At 45.7% G+C, this 22,008-nt stretch overlaps 1 protein-coding gene across 1 annotated transcript; it reads right to left on the bottom strand.

The window, feature by feature from the left end:
- Positions 1–4,343: 4,343 nt before the first annotated feature.
- Positions 4,344–7,324, bottom strand: LOC306774726 (keratin, type I cytoskeletal 15-like). Its single transcript, XM_079264880.1, has 8 exons — positions 6,793–7,324; positions 6,355–6,437; positions 6,117–6,273; positions 5,858–6,019; positions 5,573–5,698; positions 4,820–5,040; positions 4,697–4,710; positions 4,344–4,620 (listed from the first exon to the last, which is right to left on the bottom strand). The coding sequence occupies exons 1-8, from the start codon at positions 7,267–7,269 to the stop codon at positions 4,571–4,573; spliced, it is 1,290 nt and encodes a 429-aa protein (XP_079121006.1). The 5' UTR covers positions 7,270–7,324; the 3' UTR covers positions 4,344–4,570.
- Between the last annotated feature and the right edge of the window lie 14,684 nt (positions 7,325–22,008).

Consider the following 22,008-nt stretch of genomic DNA (forward strand, 5'->3'; position numbering starts at 1 on the left):
AGCCGGTTAGAGACAGGTCTATAGTCAGTTAGAGACAGTTATATAGCGGGTTAGAGAGCTGTCTCAACCAATATAGAACTGTCTCTATCCAGCTATATAACGGTCTCTAACCAGCTATAGACCTGTCTCTAACCGACCATAGATCTGTCTCTAACCAGCTATATAACTGTCTGTAACCAGCTATAGACCTGTCTCTAACTGGCTATATAACTGTCTCTAACCAGCTATAGACCTGTCTCTAACTGGCTATATAACTGTCTCTAACCAGCTATAGACCTGTCTCTAAACGGCTATAGACCTGTCTCTAACCAGATATATATATGCCTCCAACCAGCTATAGACCTGTCTCTAACTGGCTATAGACTTGTCTCTAACCAGCTATTTAACTGTCTCTAACCGACTATAGACCTGTCTCTAACCAGCTACATTAATGTCTCTAACCGACTATAGACCTGTCTCTAACCAGCTACATTAATGTCTCTAACCGACTATAGACCTGTCTCTAACCAGCTACATTAATGTCTCTAACCGACTATAGACCTGTCTCTAACCAGCTACATTAATGTCTCTAACCGACTATAGACCTGTCTCTAACCAGCTACATTAATGTCTCTAACCGACTATAGACCTGTCTCTAACCAGCTACATTAATGTCTCTAACCAATATAGAACTGTCTCTAACCAGCTATAGACCTGTCTCTAACCAGCTATAGAACTGTCTCTAACCGGCTATATAACTGTCTCTAACCAGCTATAGAACTGTCTCTAACCGGCTATATAACTGTCTCTAACCAGCTATAGAACTGTCTCTAACCGGCTATATAACTGTCTCTAACCAGCTATAGACCTGTCTCTAACCAGCTACATTAATGTCTCTAACTGACTATAGACCTATCTCTAACCAGCTATAGAACTGTCTCTAACCAGCTATAGACCTGTCTCTAACCAGCTATAGAACTGTCTCTAACCGGCTATATAACTGTCTCTAACCAGCTATAGACCTGTCTCTAGCCGGCTATATAACTGTCTCTAACCAACTATTGACCTGTCTCTAACCGACTATAGACCTGTGTCTAACTAGCTACATAACTGTCTCTAACCGACTATAGACCTGTTTCTAACCGATATAGAACTGTCTCTAACCTGCTAGCACATGTAACTCTCGCTGAGCTTCTGGGTGATTTTGGGACATGTCTCGGGGTGTTTATAATAGTAAAAGTAGTATTACAGGGGCTTTAGAAATGGGTATACTTAATGCTGACTGAAATAGAAGCGGATACACAGAGTTTATCTTCTATATTCCCCAGACTACACCATTGGTGGTTAGCACTGCGACCTTGCAGCATAAAGGTCCCTAGTTCAAACATCGGCTTTGGGAGAGGCTGGAACATGTTTGCATGCTCTCCCTGTGTATGCGGCGGTTCTTTCTCTTTACTCCGACCTCCATACATGACATGTATTAATGTGTTAATTGATGTTTTTCCATATGTGAGTCGCTTTGGATAAAAGTTTCCACTCCAATCTACAGTAGCCGAAACACAAATTTAATATTGAAAATGCCATAGATGGGCTAACCTGATTAGCATGGTTGCTAAACAAAAATATCATTCAAATGATTATTTGTTAGGATTAACATTGAAATGAAACTTAAATCATGATTTACAGGCATACTGTTTGTCAGTTTGTAATTCCTCTAAATGCATTGAGCAGCTTGTTAGTTTGATTCCACCCAGTGAGACAGAAAAAATCCCAGAACAGAGACGTCGCTGGTTTTCATGTAAGTCCTTTGTTAGTTATGAAGTATTTCATGACTTCATTGCTCTTGGCCTCTGCAAGCCCCAGGCGAGTCTAAAATGTCAAGAAGCCACAACAGGGAGAAGCTGCAGACACAACTGTTGGCAGCTTGGCACTCCTCTTTATTATACTCCCTAATGTGGCCACATGCACACAGTTTGCCAATTCATCACTCAGCTCATCTGACAGCATGATATTGTGACAAAGTGAGTAACAAACTGGTATCAATTCTGCAATCATTTCCTTTTCATGTTGGTGGCAACTTAGGGGTTTGTATGTTGCTTATATAAGGCTAATAAATTACACTACCATCATGTTTGCCCCATAACAGCAGATGCCTGCAGTTTATTTTATAAACCACCACACGCTGCTACTGCTGCCCCAGTCAGCATGTTGGGCTTTAGACCACATAGACATGTAGAGAGTCATCATAAAGTCATGTCTATGTCTGCAAGTCTTTTCATTGCTGATCTTTATGTTTAGTCTTTACTTAAAGTTTGGACTGGACACCATTTTGAAAGGAAACAAACAAACAAACAAACAGTCATTTGCTGAGAATTTGCCTGGTTTATTTGCCAGTTGTGAGAGCCTGTCGGAGGACAGACTTAGTGGAGAGTATCATGCAGATTGTGTAATTTCATGTCCTACAGATGTGTTGCTTAAACAAAAGTGGAGCCTGATAGGTGTGGTGTGACAGCACATTTCACGTGTGGCTGCAGTGATCACAACTCCAGAGTTATCAAGTTCTCATTGAAGCGCCTTAAAATGGGTGTATTTTTCTGTCCCGCCGCCTGTCCAGTTTATTAATGCTCTGGTATGAGTGGACAATGAGCCTCAGAGAACTTGAGTGAAGCATCACACACACACACCTTCTTCTTCTTTTATTTTACTGGATCAACAGGCCTAAACCAACCCAACCATTGACTTGTGCAAACATTCAACAGTCAGGCAGACGGCTGAGTCACAGCTTCACTGGATAAACTTTCAGCACAGTACTGAATGAGAACTACACTCAAAGAGATTAAAATGTGGATTTACTTAATTCTCTCTGGAAAAAATCAGTATACTGGTTTATATAGAATGTGCACAAACCTACGATTTAATACCAATTCCTGCTGACTTGTTATGGCTGTAGGTAGAATCCAACGCCTCGTGTCTGCCTGCACCTCTGAAAACGAAAAATGATGAATAATGTGTTTATTTATGAGCTCAGTGAAGTTTTGGTTTGTTTTATCTCAAGCACGTGATAACATGTAGGTTTTTTCTGTTGTTTTTTAACATGTTGTTCCCCTCTTGCTTCCACTTCATGTTAAGCTGATCACAAGCAGCGTTCCGATGCATCTGTGTATGTATAAGTTTATTCAGAGTTTCACTTTCATGAAAAATCTCCTGATTTATGTTTCTGACTGCACATTTTCAGAACAGAAGGGACCACCTGAGGCGGGGTTGTAATGTGGTTTGACAGGATAAGATGAATGAGTGAGAGAAGCATGCATGCATTTCTGAGCAGGTCTGCAGGTTGAACTCTGATAAAACGGTTTGAAGTCCGTGCATCAACGTTTTATGTCCCCCACTCTGGATTTGCTTATCAAATAGCAAGCTCAACTGGGAGGGCTTCATGTTCAGCTATCATAAGAAAAGTTGGAACAGACAGTGATGTGCAACAAAATGGCTCCAAATAAGGATGAGATTTCCTCCGAGATGAAAACTGTAATTCAATCGGCTCTAAAGTCACTCCGATCTCGCCAACATCTAAGAGTTATGAGCTTTCTGCAGGATTTAGCTTCTTACATACCACACTCATTTTAGCACTGCACACACACAGAAAATAACCTCTTTCACACAAGGCAAACATCCCCAGCAGACAAGCCGCCCCACCCTGCCTGACTGTCTGACAGCTCATTGGTCATGGAGCATGTAGCTCATAGAAGAGGCGGAGTCTGATAGCGCCTGTTTCCACAGGGACTTCTTTGTTCACCTGGTCGGTGTGTGTGTGTTCCACTCAGTGTTTCTGTCGGTGTGTGTGTGTTCCACTCAGTGTTTCTGTCGGTGTGTGTGTGTTCCACTCAGTGTTTCTGTCGGTGTGTGTGTGTTCCACTCAGTGTTTCTGTCCAGGCAGGTGTTTATTCTTGTTTCTAGGTAACAGAAAGTCATTCTGACTTCATGGTAAAAGCTTCCAGGCCAATGATTGGTCATCAGCTTGGGTGTGTCTTGTTTGCCATGAGCTTTATGTGGCCACGTAACTCAAACTTCTTTTTTCCTTTTTCTTTTTGGGTTTTCTCTTTGCTGAATGTTCAGCGTGTCGCTGGTTCGGCCTTCTGAGTGGCCTTTCCTCCACATCCCAGCGCTTTCCACACTGAGGCTTTTAACCATTGTTCAGCCTTTCCTGACAGCAGCGCCGTTACGTAAGGCAGATTTCCGCAGACCCACATCCCACCTCCCAAAATGTCATGCAGTTGCCATGGATACGGCAGAAACAAGGTGATGTCATGGAAAAGAGATAAAGTTCTTGTGAGAAACTGTCACAAAAAACAACAAAACGCTTTATCTTCACCAGCAGATTTATTTCCAGACAGGTCTCACACACAAACACACACACACACACACATGCAATGGAGTGAACATTACAGTTTTACAAGTTTCGGATCATGAACTCTGATAGAAGTTTGATTGTTTACATGTACAGTACAGCTTCCCTCATCTTGCACAACAGCTTTCATTAGTCGGAGTGTGTGTGTGTGTGTCTGAGAGCAGCTTGTCCGGCCAGTTGGACCTCTTAGCTGGATGTACGCACAGTGGTGGTTGTAACTGTTGTCTTTGATCCTCCTGAAGCAAGAGAAAAGCATGAGGTCACGGCATGACTGTTCTCGTATGAAGCATTGTCAGAGCAGACATCACTTACCGGTCCCAATCGGCCTGAAGCGAAGCGAAGCAGAGGGAAAGGGAAAGAAAAGCAACGAGTTAAGGCTCTGGCACATTCCTTTCTTCTCTTTGACCTGAGTTAAGGCCATGCAGCTGTGTTTACCTGGACTCCTCTGTCTCCAGCAGGCTTCTGTAGGTTGCAATCTCCTGCTCCAGCCTGGTCTTGATGTCCAGCAGCATCTTGTAGTCCTGGCCCTGCTGCTCGATGCTGGCGCGCACGTTGGCTAGATCCGCTTCAAGCATGTTGATAGTGTTCTGGAAGCCAGCGAGCATGGCGCTGTAACGGGCCTCCGTCTCTGCTAACGTGTTCTCCAGAGCCCCTTTCTGTTGGAAGAGACGAGGAAAACTTACCAGTGAAGATGATGTTTCTGCCTGCTAACTGCTCTACTGGGCTAAACGGTAGCCCTGCACCCCGCTGAGTCCAACAGGTGAGTCGGACACAAAAGCAGGTTGTTTGCGCTGCATCAGCTTTGCCTTTGTGAGGATGAGACGCAGCTGGGTTTGGTAAAGATGTGGAATGTGTTTATCTCTGACTGACTCACTGCAGCAGGGATCAGATAAACCAGGGAGTGCAACTTGCTGCCATCCAGCATTCCTTCTGCTTTCTTCAGGCTTTTTTTATGACTTTCAGAATTTGAACAGATGTCAGTGAAATGTTTTCCTGGGCACAAGCTCCCTCCCTCTCTTTTCCACTGCTCCCTTCATTCTTTCAATAAATCCTCCCCTTCTTATCCTCCCTTCTGTTCTTTAGCCTCTGAATGTTTTCGCTATTCTGACCTGACAAGAGAGAAATGTGGGAATTTTGCTCTTATAAGGTCACATGAGCGAGATGTGAAGAAGTGGCTTCTGATCTCACCATGCTGAGCTGAGATTGCAGCTCGATTTCCAGCCCCTGCAGGGTACGTCGGAGGTCACCCAGCTCCGTTTTGGACGTCTGGATTGTTTCTGTGCTGATGGCCACTTCTTTAGACAGAGCTGCTGACTGCATAAACAGAAAAAGACAAATTAAGAACGTAAAAAATAAATCCAGATTAAGATGTTTTATCCTAACAGAAGTAACCACAGCTTGGACTGCTGAGGGAGCGGAGCCGGTCGTTTCCAGCGTGTGGAATGAGATTCCTTCACGGGAAAATCTCCTCACCTTCTCATTGAACCACGACTCCTGGTCCCTGCGATGTTTATCTGTTATGGCTTCATACTGGGCTCGAATCTCTTCCAGGACTTTGTTCAGGTCTTGCTGCGGCGCAGCGTCCACCTCCACATTGACTGTGCCGGTAAGCTGAGAGCGCAGAGCTGCCAGCTCCTGAACGGGCCAAAGAAACAAAAAGGTGTCAGTGTTTGCAGAGCTGCAAGCCGGTGTGACAAGAAAGGCTCTTTGCAGATAGCTGTGTGCCAGTCACCTCTGCGTGATTCTTCTTCAGGTACGCCAGCTCATCCTGCAGGCCTTCGATCTGCATCTCCAGGTCGGCCTTTGTCAGGGTGGTCTGGTCCAGCAGGCGGCGGAGGTTGGCAATGTCGGCCTCGACTGACTGGCGCATCATCAGCTCGTGCTCGAACCTGATTAGTTGAGTTTAGAAAAAGGAATTGATGTTAGATGACATATTTCACCTCCTCGGGATGAAAGTCTGAAGAGCTTACTTGGTTCTGAAGTCATCGGCAGCCAGTTTGGAGTTGTCAATCTGGAGCAGGATGTTGGCGTTTGCGATGGTGGCAGCATTGATCTAAAGAGAGCAGCAGCACTGGGACTCAGTCTCGGTGAAACGGTTCATTTGCAGAAACAAAGGAGCTCAGACTGCTTCTGACTTTCATCTGTGACTTTACACCTGAAGCTTTTTAAGTCGCTTCAGCACGTTTGATGAGCTGCAACGACGTCAAATCGCCACACAGACCCACTAGCGTCCCTTTCTCTTACCTGCCAATCAAAATATCAAGGATTCAGAGGAACATCATTTGATCCAGGCTGTCCTGGTGCTTGTGTGTGTCTGCTCTGTTTAAAGTGCTGCCTTTACAATCATTAACAGAACTGCAAATATTTGGCTTCTTTACTGATAGAGGTGTAAATGCCTGCATGCATACCTTGTCTTTCAGGTCATTGATGATGGCCCAGTAGTTGCTGTAGTCCTTCTGTGCTGTTGGGCCCTTCTGCTCGTAGTACTCTCTGATCTGCAGCTCCAGCTTGGCGTTGGCCGCCTCCAGGGAGCGGACCTTCTCCAGGTAGGAAGCCAGACGGTCATTCAGGTTCTGCATGGTGGCCTTCTCGTTCAGGTGCACGTTGCTCTGGTCCAGAGCGTTGGACAGCTCGAATCCGCCGCCCATGCCCATGCCGCCTCCCATGCCCATGCCGCCGCCCATGCCCATGCCGCCGCCCATGCCCATGCCGCCTCCATAGCCGGAGGACACAACGCGAGCGCTGGAGGAGGAGATGCGGGGACCGGACCTGAAGCTGAGACCTGACACACTGTGAGCCTTGTGGGGAGCAGCGCTGGATGTGTAGCTGCGGCTCTGTCTGGTGATGAGGGCAGGACCACTGGCGAGGCTCGGGCTGTAAAACATAATGGCCGACTATCTGCTGGTCAAGAGAGAAGACGAGGAGCGAGGACTGTTGCAGCAGGACTGTGGAGGTTGATAGGCGGAGGCAGGCTGTTGATATAGTGCAGGATATGGGATGGGCTTGGCAGCGAGGAGGAAGAAGAGGGAGTTGCTCTGTGCAGCTCAGCTATGGGCTGGGCTCTGCTACCATTTGTTTTTCTGTTAAACATCAGGATTTGGTTTCTCTCCACTCCTGTGAGGAAACTGTTGTGGAATGTGTGCTTGACTGGATTCTGTGGGTCTCTGAGTACACGCATGTATATAGTTATGTCCGTCTTCATGAACTGACTGTTCAGTTCTGCCTTCAGGTGACGTTTCGACTGTTCCGGTCATTTGGCATCTCAGTGCAAATAGAAGAGGGGTAGATTTATGTCCTCGTGTCCCCCTGTGAGTCTACATTCACACGAAGCACTTTGCGAAGGTTCCTCTTTCTCAGCCCATCTGTTAAAATACCCAGCTTGGTGTCTTCCAGACACACTCTCTAGATAAATCCCCGCTTTACAAAGATAGTTTGTAGGCGTTTAGACGAACTTTCAAGCTTTGAACAATTGAAACCTTTTGGTGACACAGTCAGTTCACGTGCACGTAGGTGCAGTTGGCGAGAAAACATCTGGAGGGGAATGTTTTCTGTATTTTAGGTCAAGGAATTCTTCAGCGCCTTCATTGTTCAGCAAATCACACACAATTACCTCCCATCGTCCCCGTATCAGTCCAGTGTGTGTGTGCGTGCGCGTGTGTGTGCGTGTGTGCGTGTGTGTGTGTGTGTGTGTGTGTGTGTGTCATGAACTGCATGAGGGATGAGATGAAGTTCCTGGAGGGACTGAATGTTTGTGTGTGTGAACGTCGTCAGTATCTCCGAGTCGGCTCTGGCCGGTTTGCAGGCTGTTGTGGGGAAACATCTGGAATCAGCCAGGAGGGAGGGGGAGGGGGAGGCACATATGGGTCACCTCTCAGTTAAAGGGGGAGAAGTGAATCACTCTCCTTGCAGTGAGAGCGAGGTTTCGCTGCCCCGTGCTAACAGGCATTACCTAATGCAGCTAAAATGTGCAGCAAGACGAGGACGAAGTTTAGCTTCTCTGTTCCTTTAAAGACGCCCTGCAGAACTTTGCAGTTTGCTCAGTCGTGCGTCCTCGCTGACGGCTAACTGGGGATCCATTTTACATCCTAACTGTCCGGCGAGCTCTCTCCAGCTAGTCTCATCTAGTCTCTTTGCTCTTGTTCTGTCCTTCTCTCTCTTTTCCTCTCTTCCTTCACTAAGACCTTTCTGCACATCAGCCACGCTGCGGGTGCAAATATCTCCATTAGCTAGAATGTGGCGCGGCGTGTAAAGCGAAACTCAGATAAAAAAGTTGTGCAGTGCGGTTTTCTGACTCAGGATGATGTTGTCACTGTGCCATCAGCGAGTTTCAGGTCGGAAAGTTACATAATGTGTCTTAAGTATCAGAAACTGCAATGCCTTTTGCTCTCCTTGGAAGGCTGTAGGAAACTTTTCATGGATGAAGAAGCTTTTCTTCTATAAACAGAAATTCTACATCATTTGCCTGTATGACAAGATGGTCACATGACCAGATAGGTTAATCCTGACACTAATAAAGATGCATGCTACATGATATTTTCATTTTAACGTCTGTTAGAAAGTATTTCAGACAACTGCTGCACCTCATTTCAGCTCCTGACTCTCCTGAAAGACACACCCTGCTCTGATTAGTCCACAGTTGCAGCGGCAGCAACTCTTTCTTTGTGCAACGTTAGCTTGGCTGTGGGCTGGCAGACTCTGTTCACATGCATTTCAGGGAGACGTTGTTAGCTGAAGAGAAAGAATGAACTATAAATGAGCCAATGAGACAAAAACAACCCTAAACGTATTATATGGTCATTTTTCTTGTTTTCTTGTCATGGTGGAGCTGATCCTGTCTGCAGCAGCCTGAACTGGGAAACACTGGCTGGCTTCCATCAGAGACGTCCGGTTCGGTCTAAGATGCTTCCTGCTTCAGAGACAACACCAGACCCACATGACTGGCTCATCGTCAGGTCTCATATGTCTGGGTTGCAGGTAAGCCAGGCTGATTCTCCTCCACTCAGCACACCACAATGCCACCAGTTGCCAATTGTCCCACCTCAACCACATCCTGCACCATTCTTCATTAAATCACTAAAAGTCATGTTGTGGTGCGGTCCTTCACTTGTGGACCGATGTGTCAACAGCAGCTTGGCTTTAAATAATATCTATGAAAAGGAACAAATGCTAAGAGACTGAAATTCTGCGGTTTATAAAATGAGGTCAAACAAAGCGAAGTGCAGCCTTTAGAACAGGATTTTACTGTTGCTTTAATAAGACAATTCAGACACAGTCCAACAAGCTTATCCTGTCCTGTGGACATGAATTATGAATCTTAATTTGTTATTTGGACTGCATTTAAGTGTTTATTGTCATCCTTTTGCTGCACAAAGACTTGGTGCTGCTTCGCTAACCCTGAAGCTAGCTGCTGCTTCACCCAGAGGAGTAATCTCCGCCTGCTGAGCTCAGTTTGGAGCTGGAACAGCTGTTTCTGTCTGCGAAGGCAACCAGGCAGAGCAGCAGGGTCACTAAACCATCACAGAACTGTTCAGGAGCAAAAAGACCTGCTGGAAGGACAATTAACTGGTTTTGTTATCGCTAAACGCTCCAGCAGGTGCAGCGTTCACCTGGTACAGCAACTGCCCCATTAACACAGCCAGACCAGGTTCAATCACGGTTTCCTCCTGACCCACTTTCTCATCTACTTGCAGGACAATGAAGGACATCAGAGTCCACACAAGCTTAGATATGAAACAAAGTAGGAAATAGTGGTGTATGGAACACGCACAGTAAACAACTAACATCTCAGACATGTCTGTTCACAATTTCCCTTTGCAGATAAAATGTCATTGTTTAACTGATTTTATCATCATTTACGACTACTTGACTGATCGGTTTTGACTGGCCTGACTGGCCGACTTAAAAGTCACTTAAAGTATCCATTCTAGTTTAGCTTATTGTTTAGCTTATAAGCTAAACTAGGTTTAGCTTGTTTAGTTTATGAAGTCATGCAATGTCAGATTAGAGCTTTTCTCTACATTTCTGCAAGTCGAACGTCTGCCTTGTCCTTTGGGATTTATATAGTCCACTCTTTTATTGTTCTGTGGGGTTTTTTTCCCCTCTCAAACACAGCTTCACCGTAGCTACTGTGTTCATGCAGGTTACAATCACGTGAATAAGTTGAAGGAAAATGTGTTGTTAAAGCGACAGTAAATGAAAATTCAAATGAAATGAAGACATTGTTCTGTCTTATCGGCTCATTTTGGCTTCAAGTTCCAAGCAGGTGATGTTCTTTGTCTCCAACCAACCAGGAAGTGACAAAGTGTCCTTGTAACACATTATTGTGTTGAAATATCACCAAGGCAACCAGCATAATATTGTCCATCAAGGTAACAATGGTGCTTTAAAAAGAACACATTGCCTCATGATAAGAACCTTGTGGCTTTTTAAAGTAAACAATGTTTCCTCTGATGTGGATACGTTCACATGAGTCACATTTCCATCCCTACTTCAGAGGTCACCTTTATGAATCATATTTTACTCTTATAGAGCCAACATGATCAGATAAGTCCAGTTTTTTTTATATGAGGTCTTTATTACTCCCTTTAATAAAATGTAAAATAAAAAAGTTCCAACATTTCTGGTGTCCATTAAGGGCAGAAGACAGAAAATCTGATTGCATTCTACAAGATTTTGAACAAAGTTTATACGAGAAAGTGACGCAGAACCGGAACTGGATGTATCTTCAGGGTTAAATCTGTAAACAAAAAGCTTATAGATGAGAAGATAGATGATATTAGAACTGTCGTCAGTGTGTGTTTGGTTTGGAGAAGCTGAAGGGATTTGTGACAACGCTAAACTGCTGCTTAGATGCCGAACGAAGGAATTTCTGCTCTCAGCTCATTTCACAAAAAGTCCATAACGCTGCGAGCTCAAATTCTTCACAAGGGGATGTGGAAGTGATGCAGAAAACCAGCGTTTGAGGTCTGAGGAGCCTAAGATGCCAGAAGCCACACAACATATCTCTTCCATCTCCAATAGCACTGTTATGGCAGCAGTGTGATCGCTGCAGCTTCATGTAGAGGCTCTGCATTACCAAATATTCTGGTTCAGTTTCCTCTGCAGATCTTTTCACCACAGAGATCACATCTCTCCTGCTCATCTGAAATCTCAACATGGCTTTGTCTTTTTGAACTTGCCATGTCTCCCTTCCACAGCAGAGGAAAGTCTTGTACCCTGCAGGACAAATCCTTGCAGACTGAGGAGCAGAAACCTGATATTTCTGATTCAGTTTGAGAAACCTGGCTGTCTGAACATGATAGCTGACAAGACAAAGTTTAGCCTTTAATCATCCCTGATATGTTTAATCCAGTCTGTCAGTTTCTGCTTTAAGCAAACAAAAACTCCTCCGAGATCCTCGCCGAGGTCTCGACTAGCTCATAGAACGAGCTCGCAGATTTGTCTTTTCAGAAACTAAATAAAACAAAATAGAGTGGTGGTCTTCTGCATCATGAGTGGGTTAAGGATGTGTGGCTGAAGGGAACTGGGTGGTCCACCACTAAGATCTGGTCCCAACATGTTCTGTGGAAACCATTTCCCCGTCTCATAATCATTTTTATCCTCATCATACCGTGCCTGTGTGGGGTGATACCGATGTCGGTTTTAGACAGCAGGCAGGAACGGACAAGCAGTGAAGACAGATATGTGAGTATTAGGTGGATAAGTCCAGGTGTACCTGAGCAAGTCAGAGTAGCTGGGCGTTTTCACCAAAAGCAGCCTCATGAGTCAGAAAGGTCCTGCAGGACTCCCCTCCCTCCGCTGGCCTGAAGCTGAAGCGTGGTTCCAGCTGGGAGGAACATGTGATGACCGTCTGCAGCTTCACACCCACATTAAGACCTTCTGCTGCCTCGCTTTGACAACATTTATTTACTCACCTCTAAAGTTCACAGTAAGGAAAAGGTCAGAGCAAGATGTTTCTGATCAAACGGTGAGAAATGTGTTAATGGTAGCACAACGACGGTGAAATGGTGGAAACATCCCAGACAAACGGACTCCGGTTTGTTTCACACGTCCAGCACCGCCACCACCTGGCATGCAGGACCTTCAAGGGTTAAAGTGAAGATGTGAAACTTCCAGTCTTTAAAGAAACATTTGATTCAGTCCCAGAAGTCTTTTTCCTGCCTTAGAAACTCTGTCTTCACCTGCCCTTTGTCTTTTTACATTTCTGTTTTTAATCTGAATGAATGATTAACTTTATGATTCCATGGGAATACGTCTCCGCTCCCGGAGTCCCGCTGCAGAAAAGAGCTTCTGATTGGGCTGAAAGGATGAAGCGTTTTACAACGTGTCCCAACGCAGCGTTTGTCCCTGTCATCTTAAGCTGTAGCTTCATCTTGATCACAGTTCACATGGTTTTATCATCACAGCACGCTGCAAAACCAGCGGCAAACCGCTGAAAAATGGCGGACTGTTGGGAAACCTCTGACAATGAAAACTAAGTCCGCTAGATTAAGAACTTCCTTTCTCAGCTGGAAAGAATGTTGTGTTGTTGGGTTCTGTAGAGGTAAATAGAGAGCGAGTTGGGACCTGAAGAGGAGAAGCTGCTGATCTTTCCTTCACTTAATCCCAAAACCTCTTTGTTCCATAAACATCTGTTAAAAATCCTCCTAAAACTCAGTAAAAAGGGTTAAAATGAGACATTTTCACTTCAAGTTACTTCAAACTGCAAATTATCTTCATCATTTTAAAACTTTAATATTGATTAACTGCAGATAGACCGAACAAGCCTCCATTGTTTCAACGGTTACCATGGACACGTCAAAATAAAACAAGGTGTGCGTCATTAAGAAGGCTTGAATTGTGTCTGTTGAGCTGATGCTGTACCGGAGTGGAGCCACTGCTGAATCGGATGGTGGGAATAAAAGCTGGCTCATGTCTGTCACTCCCTTTTAGAGAAACTTGGCTCATCATGTCCCATCATGTCAAAGCGAAACCCTTTTAAAGTGAATCACTGCCGGTGACACATGCGGAACAGCCGTGACTTTCTCTGTTAGCACGTTCATCCTGACCCGTGAAGCACGCGCATGTCGCAGCACAAACTTTTATCTGTGTTACGTTATTACATCACAACGACGACACGTCTGTCAGCTTCATCTGTGTCACACGGAAAACAGCAAGAAGGTTAAAACCGTCTTTATACTGGTGAAAACAGCAACGCTGGAGCTGAACACGGAGGTTGGGGGGTTTGGGGCTGCAATGATTTATTTAGCAACTCCGGCTGCGTTGGGGTTAACGCGGTCAGAATCAAATGGATGCAGAGTCTCTGGACTGGAGGGAATGCAGGAAGCTGCAGTCTGGCTTCCAGACATGGAACCAGCAAGCTTCTTCACGTCTGTCTCTGTGCTGGAGCAGGGAGGTGGACGACGCCTGGAGTTCACCTGGACAACAGTCTAAATGCAGCACAGAAGCATCTGGAATAAAAGGCAGGACTGTTTCTGGAAAAATCTGAGGGAAAGGACCTTATTAATGACAATAAAAAAGTTTTTCATATTAGTAATTTAGTATAAAATTAGTCCACATACACAACCCATCACAGTTTTACAATCCAGGCTTCAGACTCGTGCAACGACATCTTTTCGGCAGCTGTTTTCCTTTCATGCGACAGGATCTGCAACCAAACCTCCAAGGTTTTTCTTTCCTGACCATGCCATCTTCACTCCCACTGGCCTTTAGGAGCCAGCAGGAGCCAGCAGGAGCCAAGCGGAAAAATGAACAGAAAAAAAGGAAGAACCACTCAAAGTAATTCTCCATCTTCTAAGATGCAAGAAACATGAACGCGTGGAAGCCCTCAGTGGTGCAACAGCAGCTGTATCACCATAGCAACCACTGTTAGCAGCATGCGGGCGCTTTGAGTGAAACATTTCAGCATTTTGAGATCTGCCATGACATCGAGTTGACATTTCTCCACTGTTTCTCACACAGATGCAGCTTAGCTTGCTAACATGTGTCACCTGACAGGATGACATCCAGTCTCTACATATCGCTGCTGTTCGTTTGGGCAGGAGGGAGTGGTGAAGGCGGTTAAACCAACTAACTGCCTGTTAAACAAGAACAGCCTGACGGCTAGTCTGAGTTTGACCTTCCAGGACGGTGTTATTCACCGCCTGCATTTAATTCCTTCTTTTCAGTTGTGCTCATTGTTATGACTGTGTAAACATTTTGTAGATTCATGGATGAGGTTATGTCTACATCTTTTGTGTAAATACAGGGTCAGGCAGTCTGGACTCCAACATGCAAAGCAGGGCAGTGTTACTTATGCAGCACATGTACAAAACAACTCAGTGTTTTACATAAAACATCAGCAGCAGTAAAGCAGGCTGCAAAAGGCAACACCGAAAAGTTCACATAAGTAAAATGCATATATGCATGCATAAACAAATAAATAAATAAACAGACAGATTAAGCAAATAAAAGTGGTTACTAAAAATTAATGAATACATAGAAGTACAAATAAACAAATGAATACATAAATACAGAAAATATATTAGATAAATTAGATCAAATCAATCAATAAATGTCATTAAATTAATAAATTAATCAATGAAAATGTTCATTTTATTCATTCAAATTGTATTTACCATCCATCCATCCATCCATCCATCTTCTGCCGCTTATCCGGGGTCGGGTCGCGGGGGCAGCAGCCTAAGCAGGGAAGCCCAGACTTCCCTCTCCCCAGCCACATTTACCAACTCTGCAGGGGGGATCCCGAGGCGTTCCCAGGCCAGCAGAGAGATATAATCCCTCCAGCGTGTCCTGGGTCTTCCCCGGGGTCTCCTCCCAGAGGGACGTGCCTGGAACACCTCACCAGGGAGGTCCAGGAGGCATCCTGACCAGATGCCCGAGCCACCTCAACTGGTTCCTCTCGATGCGGAGGAGCAGCGGCTCTACTCTGATCTCCTCCCGGATGACCGAGCTCCTCACCCTATCTCTAAGGGAGAGCCCGGCCACCCTGCGGAGGAAACCCATTTCAGCCGCCTGTATACGAGATCTCATTCTTTCGGTCACGACCCACAGCTCATGACCATAGGTGAGGGTAGGAACGTAGATCGACTGGTAAATGGAGAGCTTCGCCTTCTGGCTGAGCTCCTTCTTCACCACGACAGACTGGTGCAGAGTCCGCATTACTGCAGACGCCGCACCGATCCGTCTGTCGATCTCACGCTCCATCCTTCCCTCACTCGTGAACAAGACCCCAAGATATTTAAACTCCTCCACTTGAGGCAGGACCTGACCCCCGACCCGGAGAGGGCAATCCACCCTATTCCGGCTGAGGACCATGGTCTCAGATTTTGAGGTGCTGATTCTCATCCCAGCCGCTTCACACTCGGCCGCGAATCGCTCAAGCGAGAGCTGGAGATCACGACCAGATGAAGCCAACAGGACCACGTCATCTGCAAAAAGCAGGGACCCAATCCTGAGGCCACCAAGTCGGATCCCCTCAACACCTCGGCTGCACCTAGAAATTCTATCCATATAAGTTATGAACAGAATCGGTGATAAAGGGCAGCCTTGGCGGAGTCCAACCCCCACCGGAAACGAATCCGACTTACTACCGGCAATGTGGACCAAGCTCTGACACCTGTCCTACAGGGACCGGACAGCCCTTACAAGGGATTTGTTTCATCTGGTTTAAAGGATAAGTATAGTTGAGTATCATCTGCATAACAATGAAAGTTTATTCCATGCTGTCTAATAATTTTGCCTAAAGGGAGCATATATAGCGTGAAGAGTATTGGTCCAAGTACAGAACCTTGAGGAACTCCATGACTTACTGTAGTTTGGGAGGAGGACTTGTCATTTACATGAACGAACTGAAGTCTATCAGATAAATATGATTTAAACCAGCTTAACGCTGTACCTGTAATTCCAATCACCTGTTCTAGTCTCTGTAACAGAATGTTATGATCGACTGTATCAAATGCAGCACTAAGATCAAGCAAGATAAGTACGGACACAAGTCCTTTGTCTGAGGCCATAAGAAGGTCATTAGTAACTTTCACCAATGCCGTCTCAGTGCTATGATGAGCTCTAAATCCTGACTGAAACTCCTCGCATAAATTATTTCTGCTCAGGTGGGCATGTAGCTGAGCTGAAACTATTTTCTCCAGAATTTTGGACATAAACGGGAGGTTAGATATAGGTCTATAATTTGCTATCACCTCTGGATCCAGAGATTGCTTTTTAAGTAAAGGCTTGATTACAGCAGTTTTAAATGATTGTGGTACATATCCTGTCACTAAAGACATATTGATAAGATTTAGTAGTGATGTATTAATTAAAGGGAAAATGTCCTTAAAGAGGCTCGTTGGGAGAGGGTCTAAGATACAGGTGGATGGTTTAGATGAAGCTATTATTTTAGTTAATTCAGAGGGTTGGACAGGACAGAAACTATTTAGACACAAGTCAGATCCTGGTTCTAAGGATGCTTCGGAGACCACAACAGGCTCAACATTATAAGTAGAAGGAAGAGTATTGTGAATTTGATCTCTAATAGTGTCAATTTTATTCCTGAAAAAATACATGAAATCATCACAGCTAAGTGAGAAAGGAATACATGGCTCCACAGCGCTCCGGCTCCTAGTAAGCCCGGCTACAGTGCTGAAAAGAAACCGAGGGTTGTTTTTGTTTTCCTCTATCAATGATGAATAATAAGCTGTTCTTGCCGTACGTAAGGCTTTTTTTGTATACAATTAAACTTTCTTTCCAGGTTAAGCGAGACTCCTCTAGTCCTGATGAACACCATCTGTTTTCCAAACGCCTTGATGCCTGTTTTAGAGCTCGAAGCTGGGAATTAAACCAGGGAGCCTTCATAATCTTACCTAATTTCTTCTTCTTTAGGGGGGCAACATTATCCAAGGTTGTACGCATTGAAGCTGTTATAGTATCAGCATGCTGATCAATCTGAGCAGGAGTAAGGCTTAAAGGGGGACTCTCAGTCATGCTAACACATGGTAGATGGGAAAAAATTGATTCAATTGATTGTTTAAATTTTGTAATTTTATTGTCTGATAAACATCTACTATAGTAGAATTTATTTTTGGTCAGTGAGTAATCAAATAAAGTGAATTCAAAGGTTAATAAGAAGTGATTGGACAAGACAGGGTTTTGAGGAAATACTTTGAGCTTATCAGTCTCAATACCAGATGTTAGAACCAGATCAAGAGTATGACCATGAGAGTGAGTGGCTCCATGGACATTTTGTGAAAACCCAATTGAGTTTAGAATACAGCTAAAGGAAATGTTTAAACTATCATTTTCATCGTCAACATGAATATTAAAATCACCTAGTACAATGACCTTATCAGTAGTCAGCACTAACTCAGACAAGAGATCAGAGAATTCGGTCAGAAACTCGGAGTAAGGTCCAGGTGGGCGATACACTAATGCTAAAAGGAGCGGTTTCTCTGAATTCCATTTTGGATGAGATAAATTTAATGTCAGGAATTCAAAGGATTTATAGTTAGTTTTGTGCTTAGGATTAATTAAAAATTCTGACTTAAAAATAGCTGCAACACCTCCTCCTCTGCCTGTAGTTCTAGGAATGTGAAAGTTTAAATAGTTAGCTGGCGTAGCTTCATTAATACTAACATAATCCTCTTGCTGTCACCAGGTTTCCGTAAGACAGAATAAATCAATGTGGTGATCACCTATCAAGTCATTGACTAATAAAGACTTATTTGGGAGGGATCTGATATTCAGTAGGCCACACTTTATTGTCTTATTTTCAGATTTTATTAGATCCATTGTTTTTATTTTTATGAGGTTTTCACGATTAACCCCAGAAGTGTTTTTGTGTTGTTTAATTCTTACTGATGGGGAGTTGTATAAGGTCGGAATGGGGTTTTGGGTGGGCGGTGGCAGGTGGGAAGCTGCAGAAAAGTGTGTAGGACTACAATTCTGCCTCCTGGTCCCAACCCTGAGTTGTCAATTTAGCTGACTAATAAAAGAGTCCATATTGCTAGATAAGAGAGCGGCTCCATCCAATGTGGGATGGATGCCATCTCTCCTAATAAGACCAGGCTTTCCCCAAAAAGCGCTCCAATTATCTATAAAACCCACGTTGTTATCGGGACACCACCTAGACAACCAGCGGTTGAAGGATGACATGCGGCTAAACATGTCATCGCTGATTAAATTTGGCAAGGGACCAGAGAAAACTACGGAGTCCGACATGCTCTTGGCAAAGTTACACACCGAAGCAACATTAATTTTAGTGACCTCCGATTGGCGTAACTGGGAATCGTTACCGCCGACGTGAATTACAATCTTACGGTATTTACGTTTAGCCTTAGCCAGCAGTTTCAAATACGATTCGACGTCGCCCGCTCTGGCCCCAGGAATGCATTTGACTATGGTCCCCGGTGTCTCTAGTGCCACGTTTCTGACTATGGAACTACGTATAATCAGGGTTTCTGCCTCAGCGGGTGTGTCGCCGAGCGGGGAAAATCTGTTAGAAACGTGAACAGGTCTGTGGTGGCCAGTGGGTTTTGGTTTGGGACTACGCTTCCGCCTGACCGTCGTCCAGCCCGCCTCGGCTCCCGGCTGCGCGGGAACTGCTGAGGGACAGCTAGGTGGGCTAGCTGCCCTGGCTGGTAGCTCCGCACTGGCTAATGGGGGCTTGCTGACTAACTGCTTCCCTAACTGAGTGCGGAGCTGGGCTTCTAACTCGCAGAGCCTCGCCTCCAAGGCTGCCAAGCTGCTACACTTAATACACCTACCGTTATCACTAAAGGAGGTGGAGGAGTAGCTAAACATCAGACACACCGAGCAAGAAAAGGCAGGGGACCGGGGTGTGGGAAGAGAGCTAGCAGCCATGCTAAAACCGAGTGCTTGAGCTGTTTAAATCAGTAAACGGTATTGATGGAGTACCGCTTCCCCCTCCTGAGCCGCCGGATGGTGGACCAGAATCTCCTTGAAGCCGTCCGGAAGTCTTTCTCCATGGCCTCGCCGAACTCCTCCCATGCCCGAGTTTTTGCCTCGGCAACAGCCGAAGCCGCATGCCGCTTAGCCTGTCGGTACCCATCAGCTGCCTCCAGAGTCCCACAGGCCAAGAAGGCCCGATAGGACTCCTTCTTCAGCTTGACGGCATCCCTCACTGCTGGTGTCCACCAACGAGTCCTGGGATTACCGCCACGACAGGCACCAACGACCTTACAGCCACGGCTCCGGCCGGCCGCCTCAGCAATAGAGACACAGAACACAGCCCATTCGGACTCAATGTCCCCCGCCTCACCCGGGACATGGTTGAAGCTCTGCTGAAGGTGGGAGTTGAAGCTCGCTCTGACGGGGGACTCAGCCAGACGTTCCCAGCAGACCCTCACAACACGTTTGGGCCTGCTAGATCTGACCGGCTTCCTCCCCCACCATCTGAGCCAACTCACCACCAGGTGGTGATCAGTTGAAGCTCCGCCCCCCTCTTCACCCGAGTGTCCAAGGCATGTGGCCGCAGGTCCGACGATACGACTACAAAATCCATCATCGAACTGCGGCCCAGGGAATCCTGATGCCAGGTGTACATATGGACACTCTTATGCTGGAACATGGTGTTCGTTATGGACAATCCATGGCGAGCACAGAAGTCCAATAACAAAACACCATTTGGGTTCAGAGGGGGGGGGGGGGACCATGCCTCCCAATCACTCCCCTCCAGGTCTCACTGTCATTGCCCACGTGAGCATTGAAGTCCCCAAGCAGAACAATGGAGTCCCCAGAAGGAGCACCCTCCAGCACTCCCTCCAAGGACCCCAGAAAGGGTGGGTACTCTGAACTGCTGTTCGGTGCATAAGCACAGACAACAGTCAGGACCCGTCCCCCCACCCGGAGGCGGAGGGAAACTACCCTTTCATCCACCGGGGTAAACCCCAACGTGCAGGCACCAAGCTGGGGGCTGATGAAAATGCCCACACCTGCTCGGCGCCTCTCACCATGAGCAACTCCAGAGTGGAAGAAGGTCCAGCCCCTCTCGAGGGTACTGGTTCCAGAGCCCAAGCCATGCGTCAAGGTGAGTCCAACTATATCTAGTCGGAACCGCTCAACCTCGCGCACAAGCTCAGGCTCCTTCCCCACCAGAGAGGTGACGTTCCACGTCCCTAGAGCCAGCTTCTGCAGCCGGGGATCGGACCGCCAGGGTCCCCGCCCCTTGCTGCCGCCCAGCTCACATTGCACCCGACCCCTACGGCTCCTCCCGCAGATGGTGAGCCCACGGGAGGGATAACATTGACATTTTATGCAAATTTCTGTTTCAGTTGTTCGTGCTCCAGCTGATGGGTGTGTGATTTTATCCGTGGAACGATGTGTTTACTGGAGTCCAGTTTTCTGTGGTGAATTGTTTACTTTCACGTGGGAACCTGGTATTTGACGGAGTGAAACGGGGAAGACCCAATGTAGCTAAGAGTCTGCTGGAAACTTCAGATCAAATCAAAGCTGCCCTTTACTTTTCTTTTCCTTTTGCTTGTTGGTGCCATGCAACTTTTTAGCCTTACAGTGAAACATTTCAGTATTATAAGATCCACCATGACATGGAGTGGATAAATAAAGACCCCCACAGTCTAACTTAGTCAGAAAAAACAATCTGTGTATTGCGACGGCCACACCTGTACTTTTCCTTAAGTCTTTGCAGGAGCCGTTCTGATGGGGTGAGTAACACCTGGTCTCTGCCACTCCTTAAGAGCTCCACCAGCCTGAGCTCAGTGTGTCTCTTGGACAGGGAAGTCAACTGGTTCCGTTTGGCTTGCTTTGGTACATATTTTTGTTTCTTTAATAAAGTTTATTTTTGTAGTAAACCGCTTTGTGCCTGCCTCCCTTGTTGTTGCGGCCTTTGAGCCGGCTGTAACATAGCGGTCGTCGTGCACAAGAAGCTCAGTGTGTGACATGCAAAGCGGTGTGCTGGAAGCTCATGTCAGTTCTGCATGAAGACATGATGTTTTGTCTGTCTGTGTGTGTGTGTGTGTGTGTGTGTGTGTTGTATTTATGGTTAATGCTTTCAAAGTGATAAATATTGAATAAACACTTGGTCAAACACACTGAAATGAACTGAATGCCACAGCAATATTTTTCACATTTGGCATTTATTTAATCTTCAGGAGACAAAAAGTTGATTTATAAACTATATAGATTTGATAAAAGAATGCTAAAAGATCTCTGCAAAGCTGGTCCACCTGACACCTTTATTAAAGGTGAATAAAGCTCTTTATCATACTTTATTAGTCACATGATCAAGGTACCACATGTGATATAAATCCACCCAAACGCTCTGACCGTCTTCCGCTTCACCAGCTCCACACAGACATGTTTCTGGTGAGAACCGATCACCTTTGGCACCTTTCTTTGTTGTAATTGTATTTGTGTGGTATGCTCTGAACAAAGTGTTGCGCCACATGCTGTTAACTTTTGCACAGCGGTTAACCTGGACTGACCTTTGTCACCCCGGACCTTTAAAGAAGGGTTTGCCTCTGTGACTATCCTGTCAGATCATTTTATTATGTCTGGTAGAATTCCACAGAAGTAAAGTTTTTTAAAAGCCTAGCTTCATGTGGAAACCTCTTGCTTTCAGACACGCAGCTAGGAGAGTGAACAAACCAGAGAGA

Source organism: Telmatherina bonti (genome assembly GCF_933228915.1).
Source record: "Telmatherina bonti genome assembly, chromosome: 3".
NCBI lineage: Eukaryota > Metazoa > Chordata > Actinopteri > Atheriniformes > Telmatherinidae > Telmatherina > Telmatherina bonti.